This window comes from Coffea arabica, chromosome 8c (genome assembly GCF_036785885.1).
Source record: "Coffea arabica cultivar ET-39 chromosome 8c, Coffea Arabica ET-39 HiFi, whole genome shotgun sequence".
In the NCBI taxonomy this organism is placed as follows: domain Eukaryota; kingdom Viridiplantae; phylum Streptophyta; class Magnoliopsida; order Gentianales; family Rubiaceae; genus Coffea; species Coffea arabica.
The window spans coordinates 567804-592707 of NC_092325.1; the positions used below are offsets into that span (position 1 = coordinate 567804).

The 24904-nt window shown below is 35.4% G+C and overlaps 2 protein-coding genes across 4 annotated transcripts; both read right to left on the minus strand.

Moving 5' to 3' along the window:
- Positions 1–8866: 8866 nt before the first annotated feature.
- On the minus strand, positions 8867–17817 carry LOC113706957 (PX domain-containing protein EREL1). Of its 3 annotated transcripts, none has more exons than XM_027229055.2 (10): positions 17449–17815; positions 16376–16486; positions 14678–14776; positions 13704–13790; positions 13189–13297; positions 12309–13042; positions 11192–11356; positions 10865–11101; positions 10248–10466; positions 8867–9277 (listed from the first exon to the last, which is right to left on the minus strand). In XM_027229055.2, the coding sequence occupies exons 1-10, from the start codon at positions 17539–17541 to the stop codon at positions 9101–9103; spliced, it is 2031 nt and encodes a 676-aa protein (XP_027084856.2). In that variant the 5' UTR covers positions 17542–17815; the 3' UTR covers positions 8867–9100. The 3 variants fall into 3 exon arrangements, 2 of the variants coding, with proteins under 2 accessions (XP_027084856.2, XP_027084857.2); XR_003452136.2 differs by having other exon boundaries at positions 9165–9277; positions 10845–11101; positions 17449–17817; XM_027229056.2 differs by lacking the exon at positions 17449–17815 and having other exon boundaries at positions 14678–14768.
- Positions 17818–21831: 4014 nt separating this feature from the next.
- On the minus strand, positions 21832–22570 carry LOC113706875 (14 kDa proline-rich protein DC2.15-like). The gene has a single exon (XM_027228911.2). It carries the CDS (start codon positions 22457–22459, stop codon positions 22070–22072), a length of 390 nt encoding a protein of 129 aa, XP_027084712.1. The 5' UTR covers positions 22460–22570; the 3' UTR covers positions 21832–22069.
- Between the last annotated feature and the right edge of the window lie 2334 nt (positions 22571–24904).

The following is a 24904-nucleotide window of genomic DNA, read 5'->3' on the forward strand; positions in this document are numbered from 1 at the left end:
AGATTGCTCCACTAGTGATATTCGTAGAATCTGCTAATGTCATTGTAAAATGGTGAACATTTTGATAGGGTAGATGTAGGAATTTGGCAAGTTCAACATGAATAAAACTATGTAAACTCCCTATATCAACTAGGATTTTAATCGGTAGTTTTCCCAAGTTATCTTGGAGCAAGATAGAATTCTTTTTCAAGGCACCAAATAAAGCATTTAGGGATACTTTAGCCAATTCTCCCATCCTATCTGTATGTTCATTCTGTTCTCCCACAGCATCCTCAAATTCTACTTTATCTTCCTTTTCAAGCTCTAAACAGTTCAAATTTCTAGGTTTACATTGATGACCAACCCCAAACTTATCTCCACATCTATAGCATAGGTTTTGTTGACACTTGTATTGCATTTCCTCAGCTGAAATCTTGTTAAACTCCTTGGATATTGTTTCTTTTCTCTTGGTATTTGGGGTTGTTGTAGGTACTCTATAAGAGCTAGTATGATTTTGTCCATGGGTAGAATTCTTGTACATTCCAAATTTGGGATCCAAGATAGTTCTCCCATTGTTTCTTGAATGTCTAGATTAAATTTCTAAAGCGCACTCTTGCAGCTCAGCAATCTCAAAAAGCTTTAGTCAAGGTCTGTGGTTTAAACATTTTCACCATTGGCTTGATTTCTTCCTTAAGACTACTAATGAAGATTGAAACAAAGTAGAGTTCATCCAATTTAGCATTCCTGATTAGCATAAGTGTCTTCAATTCCACGTATCTTTCTTCATACTCTTTTACTGTCCCTTTTTGCTATAGTTTGTTAAATTTCTCTACCACATCTCTTGAACCCTTTCCAGCAAACCTATCACACAACAACTCACTAAATTCTAGCCATGATAGCTTGGGTTTCTCTAACTTCACCCCTTGGAACCAATTATCAGCTTTTACTTCTAAGAACATTTCCATCATGTCTACCTTCTGATTATTAGGAACTTGATAATTCAAAAAGTATTTCTGACATTTGCGTAGCCACTCCTTATGGTTACCATCAGAGAACATGGGCAGTTCTAATTTGGGCAAAGTAGGAACAAAATTCTTACTCTTGGACTCAGATTATGCACCTGAAACTTCATTCGAAGTCACCAACTTCAAATGCGTAAGCAGAGTTGGCAGAAGAGGTTTGGATGCTCCAGATTCCTATTCATGAACGCCTTTCTACTTCATCATCATCTTCAATAATGTGTTGAACTTCTGCTCCATATTGCTGAACCTCTAGTCTAAACTTGCTACCATAGACTCCTGTCTTGTGTTGTTTTGCTCCATTTCTTCATGAAACTTCTGATGTAATTGATTCAAGCAAGAATTCTAGATGGTAGCTGTGGATTCAACCACTTCTTGGAGATGGTTTTGTTGCTTCTTGATCTGATCTTCTAAGGAACGGTATATAGCATTCTCCACCATGTCAAGTATAATTTGCAGCTGAGGATCGACTGCTATGATACCAGTTGTCAAGCCCTTTGATTGAAATTCAATAGAAAAGAATTAGGAGGAAGAGAAAGTAAGAATTAGATAAGAAAATAGAAAGAAAAGAAGAAGGAAGAAGAGAGAATAAGGCAAGGGAGAAGAGAGAGAAAATTGTGGTAGTTTATTCTCATATCCCAATTCTGTTACAATCAGCCTATTTGTACACGTAGACATAATAGAATGAAAACAGCTAACTAACTATCAAAATTATTCTAACGACACCGTTTTAAGATTTTATCCTCTTATTTGCAGACAACACTTCAAAATGCATCACCTAATGCATAAAACAACATTCTTATACTCCAAAACTTGACAGAATCCTTTTCACATGAATGGAACTTGTAATAGCTTCCAAGATTGCAAGCTTTGACCTAAATTTTTTTTTTCTGAATGCTTGGTATGAGATAAATATGAAAAGTTCAAATCAAACAAAAAACATTTCACCATTTGATTAAGCAACGCTTTTAAGAATAAGATGATAAATTTAGTAAAATTTTATCATCTTATTGTATTCATAGGCATTAAATTATAAAACTTATGATATATAGACAAGTGATATTTTATATATAATTAGGAAGTTGTTATTGTTATTCAAACTTTCAAACTTTTTAAAAATTAAAAATAATTCTAAAATTATAATACGACAAAGTTTTATTACATATTTTATAAGGTTATGTGAAAAGTAAAATTATTTTTATAATATTTTTAAAGTGTATAAAACATAGAAGATTTTTAAACTATACATACAATCATTTATTATACAGATATATTATGAGCACTTACTGACTAGAATACTAAGTTTCAATCATTAATAAAAAAAATCTTATCATTAATTCATATAAACTTTCTAATGCTAGTTTGATATAAGTTTTTTTTTTAAAGTAAAATAGTAAATTTGTGCTATAAACTTATAAGTTTTCATCATTAATTAAATTTCCTATGTTCTCCAATGATTTGAAACTAGGATGGTGATTGAATCGGTAAAGTGATAAGGTCAAGATTCAACTGGTTCAACCCCAATTCATTGATTTTTATTTTTAAAAATAAAAAAAAATAATGTAAAATTAACTCAAGAATCCTAAATTTTATGATATCTTTTGGAGAATATTTACTAATCCAGTACCTTCTAATTCATCCACCAAATAAAAGAAAAAGTATTTCATAAAAAAATAAAGAATCAACTAAATTATAAACAAATCTATCTAATATCTTAAATTAAACAAGGAAGAGTCTAACTTTCCCAACTAAAAAATAAATTTGATAGGATTTGTTAAATTAACTCCAAAAAAAGTAGAAAAAATTATGAATATGAAAACAAAAGATAGAAGAGGAAAGGAAAAACAAGTGTGCTTCTTTATCTATCGAATTCAACTTCATTATCATTTTTACCATCAATAATACAAAAGAAAAGATAGAAGAGAAGATGAAAAAAAAAAAGAAAAAGATAAACAAGGAGATGAGCGGAGCTTGTAGAGCGGCTTTTAAAGGTGAAGATTCTTAGAGAAGGAAAAGAATTGAGAGTTTCTTTAGTTTTTAGTTAGATTAGTTATTTTGTTTTTAAGTTGGGTTAACCAAGATTTTTTTTTTTTAATTTGAGAACAAAATGGCCCATCAACCAACTTAATTGTAGTAGCAGACAATTAGTTTGCAGTTGTTGCGTTTTGATAGAACCCAAAAAGTTCAAAAAAGTGAGTAGTCCATAAAAAAAGTCCAAGTTCGAAGTCAAAATTTATAAACCGGACTTGACTAGTTTAACTGGCCGGTTCATTTCGATTCGCCGATTTTATTTAATTTTTTTATGTTTTTGGGTTTCTTATAGAATTGGACTGGTATCATAATTGATTCATGATCTGATTAGTCAAATCAATCGGTTTGATCCGATTCTTAAAACATTGATGTTTTCAGTAAGAGTTAAAATTTATCTATAAAAACTCATTACTACTTGAATTAGACTTTTTTTTTTTGTGTGAGACTTTAGGAATTGTATTCATAATTCAAGAACTTTACACTTGTAGAGCAATGGCTCCAAGAAGCAATACAAAGTGTCAAACACACTGAGAATTGTTCCGTTCCTTGTCGCTACATATGCCAACTGCATAACTAGTCATAGCTTTACATATATCATCACTTTTTATATCTAAACAAAATGAGCATTTTTTAAACAAAGAGCTTAAATTGTTGATGTCATTGACCAAAGTTGCCAATCTGATGTCTTTGGTTCTCTTGGACATCAACGAAATCATAAGCTGCTTGTAAGGGATATGGACCTTAAGTTATACCCATTGCTTTCCTGTGGCCTTGATCAAAGCAAATCTTACTATTTTAGCTAAAACCAAGGCTGGTATGCTTGTTCCTCTGTCCCTCATAGCCCATGCTATTTGAACTTGTCCCATGTGATTCCTTGCAAGTTGCAATAATGCCCCTTCCAGCTAGCTTCAGGTTCATTACATTTGCCTCATCTTGTGCTTGATCAGTTTCTTCAGTGACTATCAGGGTTCGCCAACTCGGCCGAGTCCGAGATGACTCGGCCGAGTCATAATCGGAACGGCAGGTGCCGTTCCGATACCGATACCCGAAACGCCGATTACACCATATCCGATTTGAATCACTCCGAATCAGCCGATATCGTCCGAATTAGCACCGTGTAGCAAGATAAAGGCCAAATTTTCGGATTCAACTCGTATATGTACCGGCTAACAAATTTACACTCCAACTGGGAAGCCAAAACCAAACAAAAAAGGAACCGACACCGAAAGAACACATAAGGCATCGCACCACAGTTAGCTACGGCTGTTGCAAAGCCTTTTACAAAACCAAACAAAACTACAATTACAAGGGGTGGTCCACACGGTTGTTGCAGTCTTTTCCCATGCTTTTTCCCATGCTTTATTGTTTCATTTTGCAGCCACAAAGACAAGGAAAAAGTGGGGATAAAGAGAAGCATACCAGCAATTTCTGCAATTTCTTCATCGTTTTGCAATTTCTGCAATTTCTTTATCGTTCTGCAATTTCTGCAATCCATCACTAGTTTTTGAGGTTCACTCCAGAATAAAGGTGACGGCTGGCTGGAGAAACAAGCCGATCGGTTTTGCAATTTCTTCATTGTCCGGCTGCGGCTCAAAACAGAGGTGATGGCAGGCTGTTGGAGGAAGACAACAATAGCGGGAAAGGGAAAGCAAAAGAAAGAGTAAAGGTGACGGCCGGCTCTTCAATTTCCACCTTATCTGGCCGTGAAGGAGGTGAAAAAACTGATCAACAGAAATTGGGAAAAAAAATGAAGGGAAGAGTCAGAGGAAGAAATGGCTAAAATTGAAGGGAAGAATCCAGTGACTTGCGGCTGCACTAAACAAACCGAAGGGAAGAATCCGCAAGTGCACTAAACAAACTGAAGGACTTGCGGCTGCACTAAACAGAAGATGGGCTTTTGTACCGAACCCAACCACAGGGAAAAAAATTGAAGGAAAAATTAGAAGCATGTGAAGTCTACCTTTGGCCCAAGTAATTAAGAGATTAGGTTCCTAATCTTAAATCCAAGCATCAGTCAAAAGGTCCGTATCTTTTTTCAAAATAACTTATCAATTTTAATTTTTTTAACTTAGCATTCAGACATGATATTTAGATATTTGTAAATTTAAGTAATGCATTTTGACACTTTTTACATATTATTAAGTATATGATTAATTTGTATTAGTAGTCTCTTATCTAAATTTTAGTTAAAAAATATGTAGTGATTATTTGGATACATTTTAATGATCATAAATGTAATTTATTTATTTTCATGTATCTCAATTATGTTGGTTAAAATGATTTTAGGTAAATTAATTAGAAAAAGTAAAAAAAAAAAGAGTTTGTTGCAGTTAGTTAAACAAAAAATTGAATTGGGCAAATTGTCAAAGTATAAATTACCTTGCATAATTAAACTTGATTAGAAAAAATTTAATATATTTAGATAATAAAAAAATTTTATTATTATCGAAATAATGCAAATTACCTTGCATAATTAAACTTGATTAGAAAAAATGTAATATATTTAGATAATAAAAAAATAATTTTATTCTTATCTAAATAATGCATATTACCTTGCATAATTAAACTTGATTAGAAAAAATTCAATATATTTAGATAATAAAAAAATTATTATTATCGAAATAATGCAAATTACCTTGCATAATTAAACTTGATTAGAAAAAATTTAATATATTTAGATAATAAAAAATTTTTATTATTATCTAAATAATGCAAATTTTTTATTGCTAATGCTATAGGCCCTTATGGTAATGACAGCATTATTTTATTTAATAATTAGTAACTATATATGATAATGTAGGTATTTAGTAAATTTAAGTTGATAATTGTGCTTTTTATGATATTTTCTATTTTTAGTAATTTTTTCAGATTTTTTGAAAATTTTTATATACTATAATGTATGTATCACCCGATATTCATCCGATATGCCGCGACGGATGTGGAACAACTGAGACCGCGACGCGACCGAGATCTGCGACGGCGAACCTTGGTGACTATGGATGTTTCAACAGCGCTCATTTGTTCCTGCCTTTCCTTTGCCAGTCTTTTTGTACTCTCTGGACAATCTTCAGAGGATATTTGTGCTTTGAGTTGAATTGCCATTCATTCTTGACTTTCCAAATTTGCCATTGTATGTTCGTTGTTAGCTCAATACGGCTCTGACCTTCAAGTCTTTTTTCTGCTTCCATGACTGTATTTCACCAGTAAGAAAAGTTATCAGAATGTTCTAAAGCCCTATCCCAGCGAACTGGTGACATTTTCCAAACATCTTTAGCTCACCTACACTTTAGAAGCATATGCTCTACTGTTTCCACTTGTTCACCACACATCCCTTGCAAATTGGATCACCTCTTCCTGTCCTCCTGTTGTAAACTTGACTGTTCATGGGCAGAATTCCATTGATGCACCTCCACAAAAAATTAGACTTACTTTCTAAAAATTAAGTTTGGGTTATAAAGTAGTAATTTATTCTTTTAAAAAGTAAATTTCATATTTATTTCATTTAACCTTTCGAGACATAAAAGTTATCAATTTATTACGTTAATTTATTATTTTAGATGAGAAACTTACTATCAAGTTTTTAGGCATTATGGTATTTAGGTGAATGAGTCTCACAAATAATTAAATGATCGCTAAAAGTCCGATAGCCAGGTAAAAACTGTTTTGCTACTACAATGATGGTTGTTGGAGCATTTTCGTTTAATCTAATTACCTTGCCATACATTAAAATAACACTGAGGATATACTTGCATGAAAATTTTCGACTTCCAATTCTACTTCTTTTCGTTATGTAAATGGCCAAATGAATGAAACAAGGTGTATATACATGGAGAAGATTCGAATCCGCATATTATTTCAGGCAAACTATCCATTTTGCCTCATGGAATTCATTCATCCTCACGATACAGAGGGAAATCTGTTGCACCTTTGAGATAGAAAAACTCTACAATCGTCATTGGGAAAGACAGTGGGAGCGAAAACAATGCCGCCATCCCAACCATCTTCTTCTTCAACCCTCTCGAAGTCCATCATCATAGTAAACGGGGCTACAAGGAAAGCAGCAGACAGTTAATGGCATACCTCTGCCCACGGCCCCACACACTAGTGGGCACCAGTTCCAAACACCAGAAAAATCCTCCTGTACACCAGGTCCTCTTGCCTCTCCTCCATAAACCTGTCCCGGTCAAACCGGCCAGGCTCAGGGAACCCTTACAAACAAGAATCAAGAACCGAGGGAAACACCACTGTTCCCTTAGGAACGACGTAAATCATCAGTCAGCTGAAATCCTCCCCTGCAATGTGAGGCACCATGGCCCCCGGAGTTCTTATCGTCATCACCTCCTTCACCACCGCCTCCATGAGCTTCATCTCCTTCAAATTCTCTGCCGTGATTGATAATATTTCCGGGTTCCAATGCTTTGCCAGCTCCAGGCATGCCCTGTATAACATGTGAGGGCGCGAAGATAATAACGTTATCGCCCATGACAGTGCTGATGTAGAAGCATCTTGAGCTGCAAATGAAAAGTCGAAGAACTGATTGCCAAGTTCCTCGTGACTAAAAATAGCAGCGAGAAAATATCAGACTGGGTGCTATTTTTTTTTTTTTATCTCGGTCATTTTCTTGCATCCAAAAATCAATCAAGCAACAAGGTTCCTCTCCATTCCCTATTCTCTCCTGGCTCTTTATCGCGCTGGAGTTAAAACCAGCTTCCCACGAGCTAATCTCGCTTTTCTGAAGGCTAATCCCGGTAAGTTTATGGGGAGTTTGATCAATCCTATGTTGAAATGGATGTAGTCAACGTTAAACCTGTTACTGTCCTCCTCACTTAAGTAAGGCCCAACAAATACCGTCTGAGAAGTTTCCAAGTTCATGTCTCGGCAAAGCATTCGAAGTGATCGAGGCACGATTTTTCGTGCTCGAGAATAATGCGTTGCTGGGTTAAAGTGTAGGTGGCTAGAGCCTTGGGAGAGAGACCGGGGAGGATACGGCGCGCACCTGAGGTTTTTGTGGTCTTGGCCAAACGTGTACATCATACAATTCTCACCAAAGAAGCTTTTGCCGAAAGGGTAGACCAGGACATGGAAGGCGTCAGGGCGGACGTTGGGGAAGACATTGTGAGAGAGTAGATGTAGATGATGAATCTGCCGAAGAGGTAGTTTGTTGGAGACAGCCACAGCACAGGGGAGGTCCTAGCTAAGAGAAGGCCACAGAATTTTGTAGTGTTCCCGATGAATGGGAGGACTAGTGCTGGCCCCGGGAGGAAGCGTTTCTCTCTGAGGCAAGAAACTTGCGATGTATATATAATATACCTGTGATTAGGTGTGGGATGTGTGGGGTGCATTGTGAGAGAATTGAGGGAAATGTAAGATTCATTAATGTAAATACTCATGTAGCTGTTTGTTTGGGGCAATGCTATGCAGGCGGGGGAAGAGAGATTGGCCATTGGTGGGGTGCTGTAAATACTCAGGGATGAATTTCTTCTCCCTCCTTCATCTCCCAAAGCAAAGCAGAACTTGAATAGTTTTCCAACATAGGATCGATTTATTATATAGTTTCTAACATTATAGAAGAATAGTTTTCCATTTCCAAGTGCTACAACTGAATAGCTGCAAGTATGAAGAATATAAGGATTTTATAAATAAATAAATGAAAATTTCCAGTACGAATAATTAAAATTGGAGATTTTTGCGTACAAATACCGGTTTTCAGCGCTCAGTGGCCATACCAATTTTGTCAGAGATATCCGGCAGGACTCCCCTGCAATATGTATGCTATAGAATTGCAAACTGTTACAGTGCAGAAACTCTAAACTGTTTGTACAACACCAGCTTAATCCTTCCCAAGAAGACTAGTTCATCTTTTATTTCTGTAAAATTACAGGGTTAATTGTTACATCGGAGAACCACCCGAGAACAGCAAAATTCAATTACCCAAAAAAAAAAAAGGTAATTCATGGTTGCTTAAAAGGTGTGGCATATATGACAAGATATACAATATACAACCGAATTCTCATCTATCTAAACCCTCATTTTTTACACAGTTGTTTGGACAAGCCTCAGAATCATTTCTGTCAGCTGACATTTTCATTCTCAGAGCACGAGCAACATAGTTTACTACCATTATCAACAAAAAAATTTACCAGCATCGTCCTCAAGTGTTCATTTATTCTTATCATGTCATCATCTGCACGTTTATTTTTATCAGCAGTCGGCACCAAGGCATCAACAGCCAGTGATAAGTGCTGCACCTGATAAAATTTAAAAAAAAAAAAAAAACAGTTAACACATATATTGCGGAAAATGAGGCCACTAGTGAAGAATCTATAAAATAACACAGGACCAAGGTCACAAATCTAACTAATCAGGCTAACGTCACGCCCACTTACCACTGGACAAGATCCAATATACCGAGGCGAATATAACCCCAAAGGGATGAGATTATGTCAATGGCACTAAGGCCCATCGATCAACTTTCGCACTAAGGCCCATCGATCAACTTAGAGAGTCTAAAGTTATAGATTAAGTGCCAGCAAATGAAAAGCATAAAATGGCGGAAACGTGGAGTCCAGGTTCAAATTAATATGGCCAAAGTTCATCAGGAAGTCCAGTTATAAAACAAAACTGTCACTTCTGTTCCTCTGATTTCAAATCGACATAGCTGTCATATTCATACAGAGTCCACTGTGTGCAAAATAATTTCCAAAGCAGATTCTTATCTGATACGGCCAATGAGGGTCCCATGTAAGTACACTTACAAAACCAACCAGAATGTAAAGCCCCTGTCAATCATGAAAGTTCAAGACAACATACTAGAAGTAGAGCAACTTCACCAGACAAAACATATGTTATATGTAACACTAGATGATCCCAAAAATATAATGTATACGAAGTGATACACTTTGCTTCTCGCAGTTTACTAGGATAGCTAAATGGTAACAATGTCATAATGACTTAGCTATATGTTCCTCCCTATCTAAGCCTTTTATTCCGATCCTGGGTTAAAGAATATATGTTATTGTAAACAGAACAACTAAAAATATATTCCATTCCAGAACATCGGAACTTTAAACAAGATATAAGTCAATTTCCACAGTACATACCAGCAAAAAGGAAGTCAAACTGTCAACAAATGAATAGAGTCAGTTGTTACAAAAAGGAAGGAGGTTTATAAGTTAAATGTGGAAAGCAAGACAGAAGAGGAAAAGGCTTCAATAGTACCTCAGCAAGAAGAACATTGATTTGATCATCAGACTTTGCAATGTCATCAAATGCATGTGTTGGCAAAGGAAATTCCATGAGGTCATTCTTTTCATCTTCTTTCAATATATCAACCTTGCACTCTTGGAGTTGATTGAAAAGAGTCTCACATTTCTCCAAAAAATTCCTCCATGCAGCATACATGTGCTCATTTTTATGTTTTTCTTCTTGCAAGAGCATCTGGAATGCCAAACAAAAGTTTGGGTCTTAATATATTTGCATAAGTTTTCATGAGCCACTTTATATTGACGAATCAATCATATATCATAAAATAGCAGTCAAATTGTCTTAAAAGTTTTACTTAATTTTTGTTTCAGCTCATGGATCACCATGTAGGTCTAGGCAACAACTTAGATAGCATGCTTATAATATAAAAACGCATAAACAATGTGACCTGATCTATTGAGGACTTTCTTAAACTGAAGCTATCAAGTCAGTTAAAGTATTTCTGCAACAAAAAATTAGACTATGACCCCCATGAACAATATCATTAGTAGGAAAAGAAACTAGAAATAACCAATTCCTTGTATAAGCAAGCAATGGCATGAAAACACATGCCTTTTCATCTTCAACAATACCTCAATCTCAGATTTTTCTTGAAGTGATTCCTTAAGCTGCATTTTAATTTCTGCTTGGGTACTTCTGAGGGATTTAACCTCTTTAACAAGAACTCTGATGTCAGCTTTTGACTTCACTTCTACCTCTTGCTGTCGCTTCGATAAATCCTCAAGTTGCTGTCTTTTGAGATCCAACTCCTGAAGTATATTTTTCTCATTACTGCTTGAGACTTTCACCTCTGTATCCATTTTTTGATTCTGGAAAGGTATGACAGACAGTGTAAGTTAAAATTATTGTTGATTGAGGTACAATATATCTAACCAGCCAACACCTCCAAGATACAGAACCTGTTGAGAATTCAACTTTAATTCCATTTCCATTGACTTTCGTCTAAGTTCTTCCATGTCCCACTGCATTTGGGTTACTCTTTCTTGTTCAATCAAAATCGCCTGCTCAATGTTTTCTTTGCTTTTTTGTTTAGTAGTTTCAAGCTCCACTTCCAAATCCTTGACCTGGAAATTACAATAATAGGTGGTCACCATATCAAATTTTGGTTGTAATATTAGACTAAAAAGCTTTCAGCCTATTGTGGCTAAAGTATGACAATATTCTTTTAACAGGACCAGATGAAAATAAATAAAAGGAAAACCAAAAGCACCCTTGGAAAAGTTGTAAAGAACACTACAACTATAACTAAAAGCAGATAATATACAGTTTTACAAGACTAATTTTCATGAAACATTGTCCATTATGCAAATGCAGAAGCCACAGAGAGTAGTAAAGCATGCATATTAATTTCTCAACACTTGACATAACATAGAGCCACTCTGATTACATCTATGGTACACTACTACATTTTCCAAATTCTAAGACATGGACCTTGTTGACCTCTTTCCAATCAGGATCAACTGATGGGATGAAAAACTTTTTAGACCCCCTAGCGCATACTTTTATTTGAAAGCACTTGGTTATTTAGCTACTGTGAACTGGCAAAGACTCCTTTTAACTAAGCAAACACGGTCTGCATATGGTTTGTCATGATTTACGTGTGTCCCAGGAAGCAGTTTTAAACCAACTAATATATTTCTCATACATTCCATACAGCATATCCTGAAACTCTGACAACTTTAAGATTAATAATGCATTTCAACAATAGGGATCAGACACACAAACACGTTAAGATACACAAAAGAGATGCTCAATGGAAAGATAGCATGATCCAAAATGTCAAGAAATGAAGGGGACTACACCTCCAACCACTTGGGTGACTTAGATATAATCTGCCACTTGCATCAGGAAAGACCTTTTATATGCAGACTTAATTGTCTCAACTAAAAAGATGAAAATATGACTACACACAAGCACAGACACAGATACATAGAGCACACTTTCAAAAGCAAAGGTCCATCAATTTCAAAGTAATATGCATGGCCATAAGAACAAAGTTACAAGTCTTCAATATACCTTGGTTGTCAGATACTCCTTCACAGCTATTTCCTGATTTAACCTTGATATAAGATCCTCCATGTCAGTCTTTGCAGCAACCAATCTCCGATGCATTGTCATAAGTACCCTATTCATTTTCTGGCCTTGATCTTGAGGAAGAACTAACTGCACATCATCCGGGAGTTGCAAGTCTGAGTTTCCAAGAACTTCAGTTGTTCCTGAGACTGAAGCCCCTCCAGGAAGGTGAATAGACCCATTCCCTAATGAATCACTAAATGCTAAATTTGGAGGTTGACTGCCTTTCTTTGAACTAACTTCACTTCCAATACTGTCAGATGAGGATTTTCGAGCATGGAAACCATTTTCATTTCTGATATCATTAGCGACAGCATTTTGATTCACATGCACCTTTTGTCTGGGGAAACCTTCAAGTTGCTCTAGAATAGCCTGTCCCATAAACAGGCCCTCATCAATGTTGGACATGCCATACTTCATAAACTTATCAATTGGACTTGACAAATCTTCATCTAATGACAGATCTTCTGTTCCAATTTCAGAGTTGTTATCCAGCCCGAGGCTTCCACTTCCAATTTCAGATGTCTCATATGCAGTGTCACTACCATAGTCAGACATTATTGATGAACTACCAGCTAATAGAGATAAGCTTGAATTAGGATGAACATGAGATGAAGAATTCGTGCTGCTACTTCCAGAAGGATTTACTGAAGAGTGCTGGTTTTCATCTTGGAATGCTGGAAAAAAGAAAACTTTAGAAGTTCTAGACAAAAGTTAATATCTTAATCAACACATTTAGCGTCAATTGATGTAATCAAGTTCCTAGATTAAGTGGAATGCTGCTTCGAAGCAAAAATTCAGCTAAAGTAATAGCAACACATACAAGATCTAGCAGCAGCTTCCAGTTCTAGAAATGATGCCACCACAAAGCTTCTGGATATATCAATATCTGATAACAACTTTGTCATCCATTCTTCCAATGAACGCCGTCTCTACAACAAACATACATTTAACGATCTTAATTTTTCAGACAAAACACAACAGAATTTGGGCCTTGAAATTAAGTTTTTGATGTCACGTGAATAAATAACTGAACTGTAATCACTCATTCCGAGTTCTATTGCTGATTATAATAACTAATACCATCTTTAAATTCCCCCAAAAAAAAAACTCATGACTGTATTTAATTTGAGGACCATGGTTTCCAGAAAAAGCCAGCTGAAATTAATGCAAACTGCAACTTTGTACCAACTAAAATATCATTCCTATTGAGGTTTCATCATCTTAACCTTAACCTAACATGCAGGAAACTATTACGCTGGAAAACAACACAAAAATATTAAAATGTCATAACTCTTGTATTAGACAAGTAAAACAAATTGGCAAATAACTGGTTACCTCTTCCAAAAGAGCCCTTGTTTTCATTCGTAAGAGTCCCTTTGGTGGTGCTGATGGGAGATTCTTTCTAGGAAAAGCAGTTTTAAGCTGTAAAAGAAAATCCATAACAAAATGAGCCCTCCTGGCATCAGTCTAAATCTCTAACAGGATTAATGACTATTACCAAGCAGGAAGATAGAACCATAACTCATATACTCTCATATCCAGAACTGGTGCTCAATTATCAATGCCTACTTTTCAATAAGTAATCAATGTGAAACCATAAGAGTACACTTTTCTCCTGTGATCGTATAAGAGATAAAGCAATGGCATCTTCCAATTTGGGCATATGCTGGTTTTAAGACCTATTGATATCTAGACCTTAAGTTCAAACATCAAGCCAACAAAATTCACCAGAATCACCCACCAGCTGCAACGTAAAACAAATTACATAAATAAGAAATGTCATATTAGTGAACCAAACAAATTTTTTTCAAAGTTAATTACTTTATACAAATACATAACTTTATGTCTTTCAGATATTGACATGAATCAACAGTGCCAAAATAAGTAGTTCGACGTCATCTCAAAGCTCAAATCTAAAATCATCCTGCTGTCAGTTTGGTTAACCGAAGTTCACAAATCTTTCTTCCCACTCCTCTTGACAGAACAACTTCATGATGGTAAACCTGCTTTCACATTCCTTCTTCTTGATCTTCTACTCTTTAATACTATTTTCTTTTTCTTTATTGTTAGAAATGACAAGTATCTGAAATCTGCTCCTAATATACATTTCAAGATTATAATGGAGTGAACAATAAATATTGCCTGTAATATGGGAGAGTTATTATATTATAAGATAAAAAAACTTGATGAAAGGACACCATGGTGGCTAGGATTGATGACATAACTTTTATTTCTAATTTCCTTTTTTCCACCTGATGCACAGGAAAGATGTAACAAAATTGCGGAAACACGTTAAAGAGCAAACTTACAGCAGAGAGAAATTTCAAAAAATCATTAAATCTTCTTAATACATATCGTGTCGTCGTAACCCCTTCTGGAGATTGAATGCCAATCAGAACCCTGTAAAACTGCCCCTTAACAATGTTAGAATGAAAGGTAGAAAAGGAACAAAAAGTGCACACTCACATAAAAGTCAAACCATGACCATTATAAATGAATAATCTGCTTCGAAATACTCAAGTTAAAGAGAAGATTACAGATACATTCAGAACAAGAAGAAAGATATAACACATGAGGCTGAGATTTGTTCCAGACAGATATCCCTTAAAATACAAATCAAGAAAAACTTATCAACCACAATATGCAAAAAGATCCAGAAATAATGAGACTCTTTTTACAGCTACATGGGAGAATTTGTGCTCCGATAGAAGATTCGAAGTCACAGTGTAAGTAATAATATGCAAGACTTTGTTTTAAGAATCTTGGTGCAATAAGAGTGCAACAAAAGACTTTTAAAACAACAGAAAGAAAAAAAAAAAAGAACCATCAACAAATAATGCCATCTCATAGTCGGTTTTCTTCACTGATCTTTGAACACCAGATATCGAGTTTAGACTACTTTAGTTGGATTGCTTATCTCATCTATCTTGCTTTTAGAACAGCACACAGTAAGACAAAGTAGCCTGTTCAAAGTTAAATGAGGGCAAAGGATATGTATCATCAAACAAGCCTAAATCAGAAAGGGAATAGCAGCCCGTATCTCCAAATCTTACTCAAGTGTTGAAAAAAAAAAGTTGACCAGTAATATTTAGATTAACAAAAACTGAGTTAATTAAATCCACTCTTCCAGTCTAAACCAAAATATTACTCCCTCCATCCTGAGAAGTTTGTCACTTTTCAGGACTTGTGCTTTTTTTAAGAATAGTGTAGCTGAATGGATAAATTGTGCTTTGTTTACCAATTCTACCCTTGTTTGATACTGGCTTTTAGAATTTTTCAGTGAAACCAGGCGATGAAAAGCAAACATGGGCGTGCAGTAGTTTGTTACGTTTCCCAAATGCCTAGTGCATGCTTTTCACACTCCAACCAAATAAACGCAAGTGTCAACCACGCATGCTTTTGCAACCGGTAATCATTTGAATGATAACTGCAAGGCCCACAATGATGACTTAAGGTGACAATTGAATGCAAGGGCGGAGAGAGGAATGGTGAGAAAAATTGTTTGCCAAATTTAGTATGTGATATTAATTTTGGGACAAACCAAAAAGGAAGCATGATATTATCAATGGGATGGAGGGAGTAAGTACATTAGCTATCAACAGATTGGAGTATAACCTAATGTTTTCCAAAAAGGATAATTACAACATATCAAAGTAAATAATACTCTACTGACCCCGTGCTAATAACCTAAAGATTCATCTAGTTTAGCATTATAAAAAAGTGTGTGACCATCCTTTTCTTGAGGTTACTGAAGTGGATTTATGCATAATAAAAATAGGGAGAGACAGACATCATCTGAAGATAAACATTTTAGAAGACTTCAAATTTAATTGCACATACAACTATTCATGTTATGCTAATGATAGTACACGAATTTAGGAGAGCATTTTTAGTTATGGGACAACCCAAAATGGAAGAAGAAGCTCTTTTGGAATGTTGAAAGTATCTTCAAGAGGATAACATGAAATGAAAATCAAACACTTGGCATAGATAAGCAGTTTGAATACCACTATGGGATCTGAATCTCTTGATTTTGGACGTACAACCCAGGAAGGAATGGTAACACAGTAACTCCAACCCGTGTGAGGATCATGAGGCCAAACAGTTTCACGCCCAGCCTGCAGGGAATACAATGAAGACGCAAGGAGAAGATTATAAGAGGCCAACTCAAGAGTAAATACAATAACAGAATTAGAAGATACAAAACGAACTCAATCAAACAAATATGACCCTGTAAACAAAAATCATAACAAAAAGGTCCGTCAACAAGAGCAAGAATAGCAAGCAGAGCAAGAGAGTGGTACGATAGCATCCATCTAACAGTAAATGATCAGATCAAAGATTAAATTTTTGTTTCCCATTTCAAGAATATTCTACCACATCACACAACAACGGGGGAAACTTTTAATTGGAAACATTTTAAGTATTTATGGTAAGATTCCTAAAATGGCTCAATCAAGTCATGGAAAAAATATATATACAAGTTAGCTTATAAGGTTTTTATAATGTAAATTGGCACAAAATCTGCAAAACAAAACGACAAGGGCATAGAAAAAATGCAGCCCTTACAATTGAGAAGATTCAGCCCTCGCAGCTACTGGACTCTTTGAAACAGCAGAATTAGATGTAGTAGAACCTCACATGAACATATGCAAAAGCCCCGTAGCTAAACATAGCAACTAACTTAAACAGTCCTCCTTCCTTTTTTTTTTTTTCCTTTTATATGTCCCTAGAGTTTCAGAATCTAAAAACAACAAAATTCAATCAGGATCATAGTCAGCCAATAGCAGAACAAACCTTCCACTAACTACAGAATCCCCAGAAATATTAGGGCTCTAAGCTGATCTTCAGCTTTAATATTGAATTGGATAAGCCAAATTGTCTTAAAAATGATTAAGAAAGCAGATAATGAACTGTTGTAGATCAATTGACATGCAAGTTGAAAACCCAATAAATAGACGGAGAAATCGAGACGCGATCAAACGGTACAACTGAGAATTTGGGTAAAGATTAAGGATCAAAATTGAAATTGAGAATCAGAAAAGGTGGAAATTGGGAATTAAAAAGGATAAAGAGATACCCATTTTTTAGGGGGAGGGCTCCAATCCATTCCCAAAGGAAGAGGAGAAGTGCCATCGTGCCGATGCTTCGGAGGACTCTTCCGCTGCTGCATCCTCCTCCCCTCTTTTAACTTCTACCTACTACTGCTACTACTCACTCCTTCCGTCCTTCCTTTACTTCCGATTCTAATACGCTTCTACTACTACTATTTCAATTCGATTCTCTCTCTACAGAATTGTACAAATTTGGTAATTATACCGGTGGGGGATGGGAAGATCGAAGAAGAAGAAGAAGAAGACGAAAAGGGTCAAGACTTCGAGGAAGAGTGACATGCGGCCTTCCTCCTCGGTGGTTTGATGCGGAATTTTTTTTTTTAATAATTATGTTTTTTTTTTAATTTAATTTTTACTAACTCGATCGAAATAGGTGTCCATCACAACGTTTTCGCGTGGATCATATGCCAAGATACGGTGAAAATTGCAATAAAGGCTTTAACAGTTTTACCATGGCACCTAATTCCACAATGGACAAGATTAAATGGTTAGTCACCACTAACTTTTTTTCATGTGATATATATAAAATAAAAAATAATTAAAAAATATGTTAATGATATAAATAAATAAATTTTAACAAATAATATACTATTCAAGTCTGTTGACAAATAACGCACCTCCCTGTTATTATTAAATAGGGATGAAAAGTCCCTAATCGCCAAATTAAGTCAGTGACTAATCGAAGAAGAATCCACTAGGAAACCCTGTTCAGCCAATTGATAACTCAATAAGGCCCCAATGGATCTTAAACCCAGGTTGAAGAACCCATAATCTTTCGATAGGGGATGGAAGCCCATCCCCCGGAGCACACCCTCACCAAATAAATAGCTGTCTTTTTTCCTGAAACGGAAATAAACACACACACCCATAACTGATCTCGATCCTTAATCGGTGTCTTCACTTGCTTCTCTTTTGCTTTGTCACAATCTTTGGCATTTTCCTTAGCTACAGATACAAACCTGAAGCTGAAGCTGTGCCATGTTTGTGGAAAGGACTCTGTGTAGTTGAGGTTCATGTGATTCGATTCGATTGTTATACTTTTTATATTACTTGATGTACAATTATATTGCATTAAAAATTTGATTTATTTGAATGGTGAATTGTTTACCATTCAAATACGTCAAAGCAGTGACCAGTGGTGGCCCAACTCGGGGTAGATCGAGTGGTTTCGTTGCTCCTCTTCAGGATATGGTGATCACAGTTCGAGTCTCGAGGCTAACACGTTCGAGGGAATTGGGCCTCTCCTCTCGAGTAGCAAAGGAATTAGTTGGGCGATACCTCCTGTGTATAAAAAAAAAAAAAGGCAATTTGGTTACTAATTACTTACTCCTTAAGAAGCTAATTCGGTAGAGTCATGAGTTTATATAGACAAAAGAAAAGGCAATAAATGAGAAATTTATAACAGTTGTATTTATCTAATTTAACTGTCTTCTTTCACATGCATGTTTGCGTAAGTTTATACACATTCGAGCGGAGAAGGTAAGTAGTTAGTGCAAATCTTATACATATATAAAGCACGAATCGCTTGTGAACAGTGTAGAATGGACCGGTTATGCCATTATTTTTGTGAGCTTGAGGGGCTTTTTGGTCTTTTGTGATGGGTGGCAGTGGCTTTGCTGGCATTTTGCTTCTGTCCGCTGGCTCTTTTGGGGTGGTGAGTGGACCTGTTATCCAGTAATTTTCACCAACTTTGAGCGCATTTGGTATTGTTGGTGGGGCAAGAAAACGTTTACTTTCCTTTCCTTCTTCAGGTGTGGTTTCCTTTCGCGAGCAAAATTCGTAAATATCAGGCTGGCTTAACTGTCCAATTGTACGAAACATATTACATTCAAATTAGCACCATCAAAGGTTTGTTTGGATTGTGAATTATTTGAGATATTTTTACTGTAGCACTTTTTGTGATGTGATGTATGTGAGATAAAAAGGTAATTAGAAAGATAAAAAGGTGCGTTGAAAATTGTAATGATGATGTAAGCAGATATAATTTGGTAAATAATTCACAATCCAAACAAAGCCAAAAATTAACTCCTCTTACTAACAAAAAAAATTAAATTAACTCCGCTTGCGAGGTCTATTGCATGGAAATTAAGACCGCTTCACAAATTAAGATAAGTGGTGAGTGGGCGATGTAACCTTGCACTTTGCTGCAAGCTGCTGCCCGGTTGTTTCTTCAGTTAAAATGTTTAGAGGGTCTTCCTGTTTTGAAAAAATATATACATAAGGGTCCCATGTAAACATTTTTTTTTTTTTTTGCAAAAGGATAAACTTTCTTCATAAAAAAGTATAATTTAACAAATGGATTATAGTTTTTGAACTTTTATAGTAGACCCAATTTTTTTCTTTTCGGGCATGAAAAAATGATTCAATAAATACATATTTTCTAACCTTAAACACAAGTTTATTACCCCATTTGGTAGAATAGTTCCACCAGTTATTTCTTAGCATTTTATTCTAACTTATCCTTAAACGCAAGTTGATTTGGAATTCACCATTTAAAGTTTTCAACTATCTCTTGATTTTGAATACCACTTTTATTTAAAAAGAAAAATAAAAGAGAAACTCACCTATTTTAGCACATGATTTAAGAACACAAAATAACCTATAATTTTGCAGCTTATGATACAGATTACCAAAAAAAAAAAAAATCATCAACCAAGTAAGAGAAAGAAACATCAAATAAGTAAGAATTATAAATCCAAAGAACCTAGAAAGTAGAAAAGAAAAATTTTAAGCTCAAAAAATTATTAGATATTGTATATATCTAAACCATTATCTTAGTGAAAATTCAAAGAGGTTCTTCCATGCTCCTCGTACTCACCACATAAAGTGTTGCCTCCCATACAAATTATCAAAACCAAAATCATCAAAATCTCGGAAAAAAAAGAGAGATAGACAGCCTAAAAAAGGGAAGAACGAAAGAAAAATAAGAAAATATGCATATTCACCCTTGCAAGTTAAATTGTTCAATATTGAGAGTCCAGACTCATTTTCAATAAATGATGTCCTGTCCAAAGAAACCATTGTTGCTCCCGCCATTCTTGAACACTTTTAATCTATCAATCAAACAATCATCTGAATTGCAACAAAAAGAATAGGATCCAATATGAAATCCTGATTAGGAGACATGTATAGCCATATGCCTTTTAGGTCTACCTAATTTTAGGCATTACTTACTGATTAATACTACATTAAGAATGTTAAACAATCATGCCTTTTAGTTTTGCTTAATTTTAGGCATTACTTACTGATTAATACTATATTAAGAATGTAAGATAACCTGATTTTAAAGTCATGTTTATTTGTGCAATTAGGAAAAAATACACACTCACACACATATAACATGACTACTATATCTAACAAAGAAAAAAAAAAACACAAATATAACAGTAAAATAATGAGTCTCGGCTACCTGACGCCATGCGTCAGGCTTAAAAACTAGTGGAGATAAAAAAGGCCAAGTGTTGTGTGCAGGTTGTGGTATAACACATTGAGCTAAGTTTGGAATATTGGAAAGGTACTTTCATTTCATGGGAATAAAGCTATGAAAGCAAAGTTTGGGTGGGGACTAGCTGTTTCTCCAAAGTAATCAAGGAATACATGCATGCATGTGTCATGAATGTGTACATAACTTCGTTAATTATTTGGCAAAAGTATAGTACATTGCTAGAAAAAACTTGGAGCAAATTTTTTTTTTTTTTTTGCTTTTCTTTTATTTTTTGGAATCCATGTGTGAGGTGAATTTTTTGTGAAAAAGAGCTAGCTGCAGCATACTCATGTTATGGTTAACACCTTATGCAAACATGGCATTATAGTGAAAGTTGCATCATGTATAGACAACTTTGTCTGATGACAGAGCAATGCCTTTAGCTTCCTTCTGTCCAGTTTCAAGTTCAGAACTTCTTGCTTTCTTGTAGTTCATATTACTCAGAGATTTCACCACTCATGCTTACATCTTTATGGATTTTTTCTATGTTGTGTAGTATATATTGCGCGTGGTGATCTTCTAGAAATATTGAGACTTGGCCTGCTCGAAAATTCCAGCATTTCAGTTTGTCTCGTTTCTAGTTTCTTGAACTTCTAACTTAGCAACCAACTTAAGATGGTAAATTCTAGGGTGATTCTTTTTTCACCTCCTACGCTCTTCATGCCTGTCTTTGTTAGTGGCTGCATTCATGATTTGAAAGAAATTGAATTTGCTTTCTTTCTGGATGCCTGGTAGCAAGTTTCATAAACTCAAAGTGTCCTAATCCGGGAACGAAGGTCATCAGATGAAGGGCCAAAGGTTTAAACAAATCGTCTTCCTAGCAGGATGACTTTTGGGAAGGCTGCAGTAAGCATTTTGGTCGAGATTTAATGAAGACATTCCAACTTCAGTTCAGAATTCAGAAACTGCTGAACAATAACGAAGGAAATTACACAATACATGCAAATTTGCCCGTTTATCAGGACAAGCTTATACATCAAATCAAACAGAAATGAACCAAATCAAGGAAAAAAAACAGCAAAAAAAGCAAGCCAACAGTAGTTGTTGATTCATCAAACCAACACAGCAAGCAATTAGACGTGTGAACCTGAACCATCTATGATCTATCCGCACTTAAATCCTGGAGGAATGGTTCTGCCACAGGAACTGACCAGCGCACTAAGCGCAACAGGCACGGTCAAGTTGATCCCAAGCACATTGGCCTTTATGACAGTGCAAAGGCAAACTGCAACTTCCAAGTCAGCCAGGCCTTCAAGCACTGAACAACACTTGCTGTATGGTGGAGTTCCAACAACGACGTTGACCAATCCAAGTAGATCAGCGCAAGCACCGAGCTTCAGGGTATCTCTCGGGCAGAAGGGATTCGCTGGAGGTGCCTTGGGAGTAGGCTTTGGTTTAGGCTTAGGCTCACAAGGACCGCAAGCACTGCTAAATGTTGCTAGAAAAAGAAGGGAGAAAATTAGAACGGTTGCTGAAAGCTTCTGGGCAGCCATGCCTATTGCCTAGCTAAACAAGGTTTAGGTATGGTGCCCTATTGGAAGGAATGATACTCTTTATAAAGGGAAGCAGGAAGCTGTGAGGTAGGCAACGAGCGGTTTGATTGAGTGGAAGAAAGAGAGTGCTGCAGACAGATGATATTATTTGTAACAGTTGGAAATTTTTGTATGTTTCTGCAAAAGTTGCTTGCTTATTGATTTCTTGGGAATAATTCACATTAACCAGGAAAGGAAGGATTGGAAAACCATGGTCCCAGCCTTTTAACGTTAGGACAAACACCGTGTACATTGTGCACATGAAATGATCCCGAACTCGAGTGTTGTGGCTAAAATGTCATTACAATCTGATGTTATCCAGATTCTTGCTCAAAGCCCTCCTGCATTGGGTGTCTGAAATCCTTAGGACAGCTCCAAGGATATCACAATCCTTCGCTCCTGGAAGTTGTCATTTTCTATATGTAATAGCTGAATTAAAATCCATCAATATATTCAGGCCTTCCTGGAAATCTTGGATGCCAACTTAAGATTGTAGCCAGTAAATTACACTGCTATTATTGCTAGCTCTCATAGTCAGCCAAATTGATGCATTTGTTCGAGGAAATGAGGAGTGGGGGAAGGGGAGGTCGGCTTGTGAGCTGTGTACCATGCAAATTGCAAAGCAATTCCAGAAGAGATGGGGGCTCTTTTTAATGTTTTCTTGTCCTGTACTTTGTCCTGGTCTTGGTCTGAGATTTTCAATAATTGAAGGAGCAGCAACAGGTCCATTATTTTTAGAATTGATTTACTTCCCAGTAGTACTCAATCTATCATATCACCACAACCGGGCACGCAGATCCTGGAAACTGCTTGATTTGTTTATCCTCTTCGAAAATAGAGAATTGTTCTGTCGATATCACTCTTAGCTCTCTGGATCATCCCTCAACTTGCATGTTGTGATTTGCAGCTGCTCGTTAAGCCCCTCCAGATTATGTAACTTTTAATTCATATTCATTTACTGGGCAATTTCTATACGTATAGTTTTGAGGAACTGTTTACGAATTTTGGCAAATCATATGGTCAAACAATCATCCTTCTTAAGAATCTTAACGCTTAACTGGCTTGTTAGGTGAAAAAAAATAAGGTACAATGGGCCACATGGCACGGAAAGGAACTCGAAATCCTAGTCGAAAACATGTGTAAAATATGCGATGAGCGACGAAGCATCATCTATGCTGGAAAAAGGCAGATCAAAATCTCAATAGAGATCGTATATTTGAGTAGGGGTGCAAACTAACCGATCGAGCCGAGTTTTCAGTTAATTTTGTGAAACTCGAACTCGACCTCGAGCTCGACGAGCTCAAAATGTCAAATTCGAGTTCGAGCTCGAGTTTAAAAATAAAAAAATAATAATAAATTTATTTTTAAAAATATAAAAAATAATTATTTATTTTTAAAAATAAATAAAATAATAGCAATTTTTTAACAAATAATAAAATATTATGAATATATGTATAATTTTACTATTAAAATAAAAAATAAAAAAATATATAATTGAGCTCGCGAGCCAACGAGTTTAATGTTTTTGAACTCGAGCTCAAGTTCGATATTGACCGAGCTCGAGTTGAACTCGTACTCGAGCCGCTCGCGAGTCGATTCGTGTACACCCCTCTCACTCTCATAGTCAACTCGAAAATGTGAAAGTGTTGAGCAAAAATTTTAGGAAAATCATTTAAAACGTTTCTCACATTTATAAAATAATTTTTTGTCTCTCACTTTTAAATGTGTAATTTTACCTCATTTACAAACTCACATTAATCAAATTTGATCTCTATCTAAATTTTTTGAATAATTTTTTTTTTATCGAAATCCACCGCACGCTTTGCATGTGATCATTTTTTAGGGACCAAATTAGCAAATTACATTTCACATAATTCGATCTATAATCCCTCACATTTTATAAAATAAATTTTTTCGTACGAATAGCATGTAATATATATCTATTTGAATTTACCTACAACTGCGATTCACTTGTTTTGATGAAATTAAATAGAGATATATTACGTGCTATTCCTACTGTTCCGATAAAATGAAATAGACATATACATAAATTTTCAAAAAACAAGAAAAAAGATTCGTACACATGATCAATGAGGGACAAAAATTTCATTTTGTAAAATATGAGGAACTATATATCAGATTATGTGAAATGTGATTTGACAATTTTGTTCCTAAAAAATGATCACCTGATAGGAGTGTGGTGGATTCCGATCAAAAGTTAGTCGAAAGTTTAGGTAGAGACCAAATTTGATAAATATAAATTTGTAAGAAACATAAAATTACCTTTTAAAAAATGAGAAACTAAAACATTAATATTTTGTAAAATTTGAGACACGTCTTAAACGATTTTTCCTAAAATTTAATAAGTTACTTATAAATTGGTTCTAAAGGAATAAGTTAATTAGA

Excerpts from the sequence above, each read along its gene's own strand:
- LOC113706957 (XM_027229055.2), bottom strand. The coding sequence starts at position 17,541 with ATGCAGCAGCGGAAGAGTCCTCCGAAGCATCGGCACGATGGCACTTCT. Across the intron at positions 10,467-10,864 it reads AAGAAAAATCTGAGATTGAG|ATGCTCTTGCAAGAAGAAAA; the intron begins GTATTGTTGAAG and ends TTGGCATTCCAG. Across the intron at positions 9,278-10,247 it reads TCAATGTTCTTCTTGCTGAG|GTGCAGCACTTATCACTGGC; the intron begins GTACTATTGAAG and ends AAATTTTATCAG.
- LOC113706875 (XM_027228911.2), bottom strand. The coding sequence starts at position 22,459 with ATGGCTGCCCAGAAGCTTTCAGCAACCGTTCTAATTTTCTCCCTTCTT.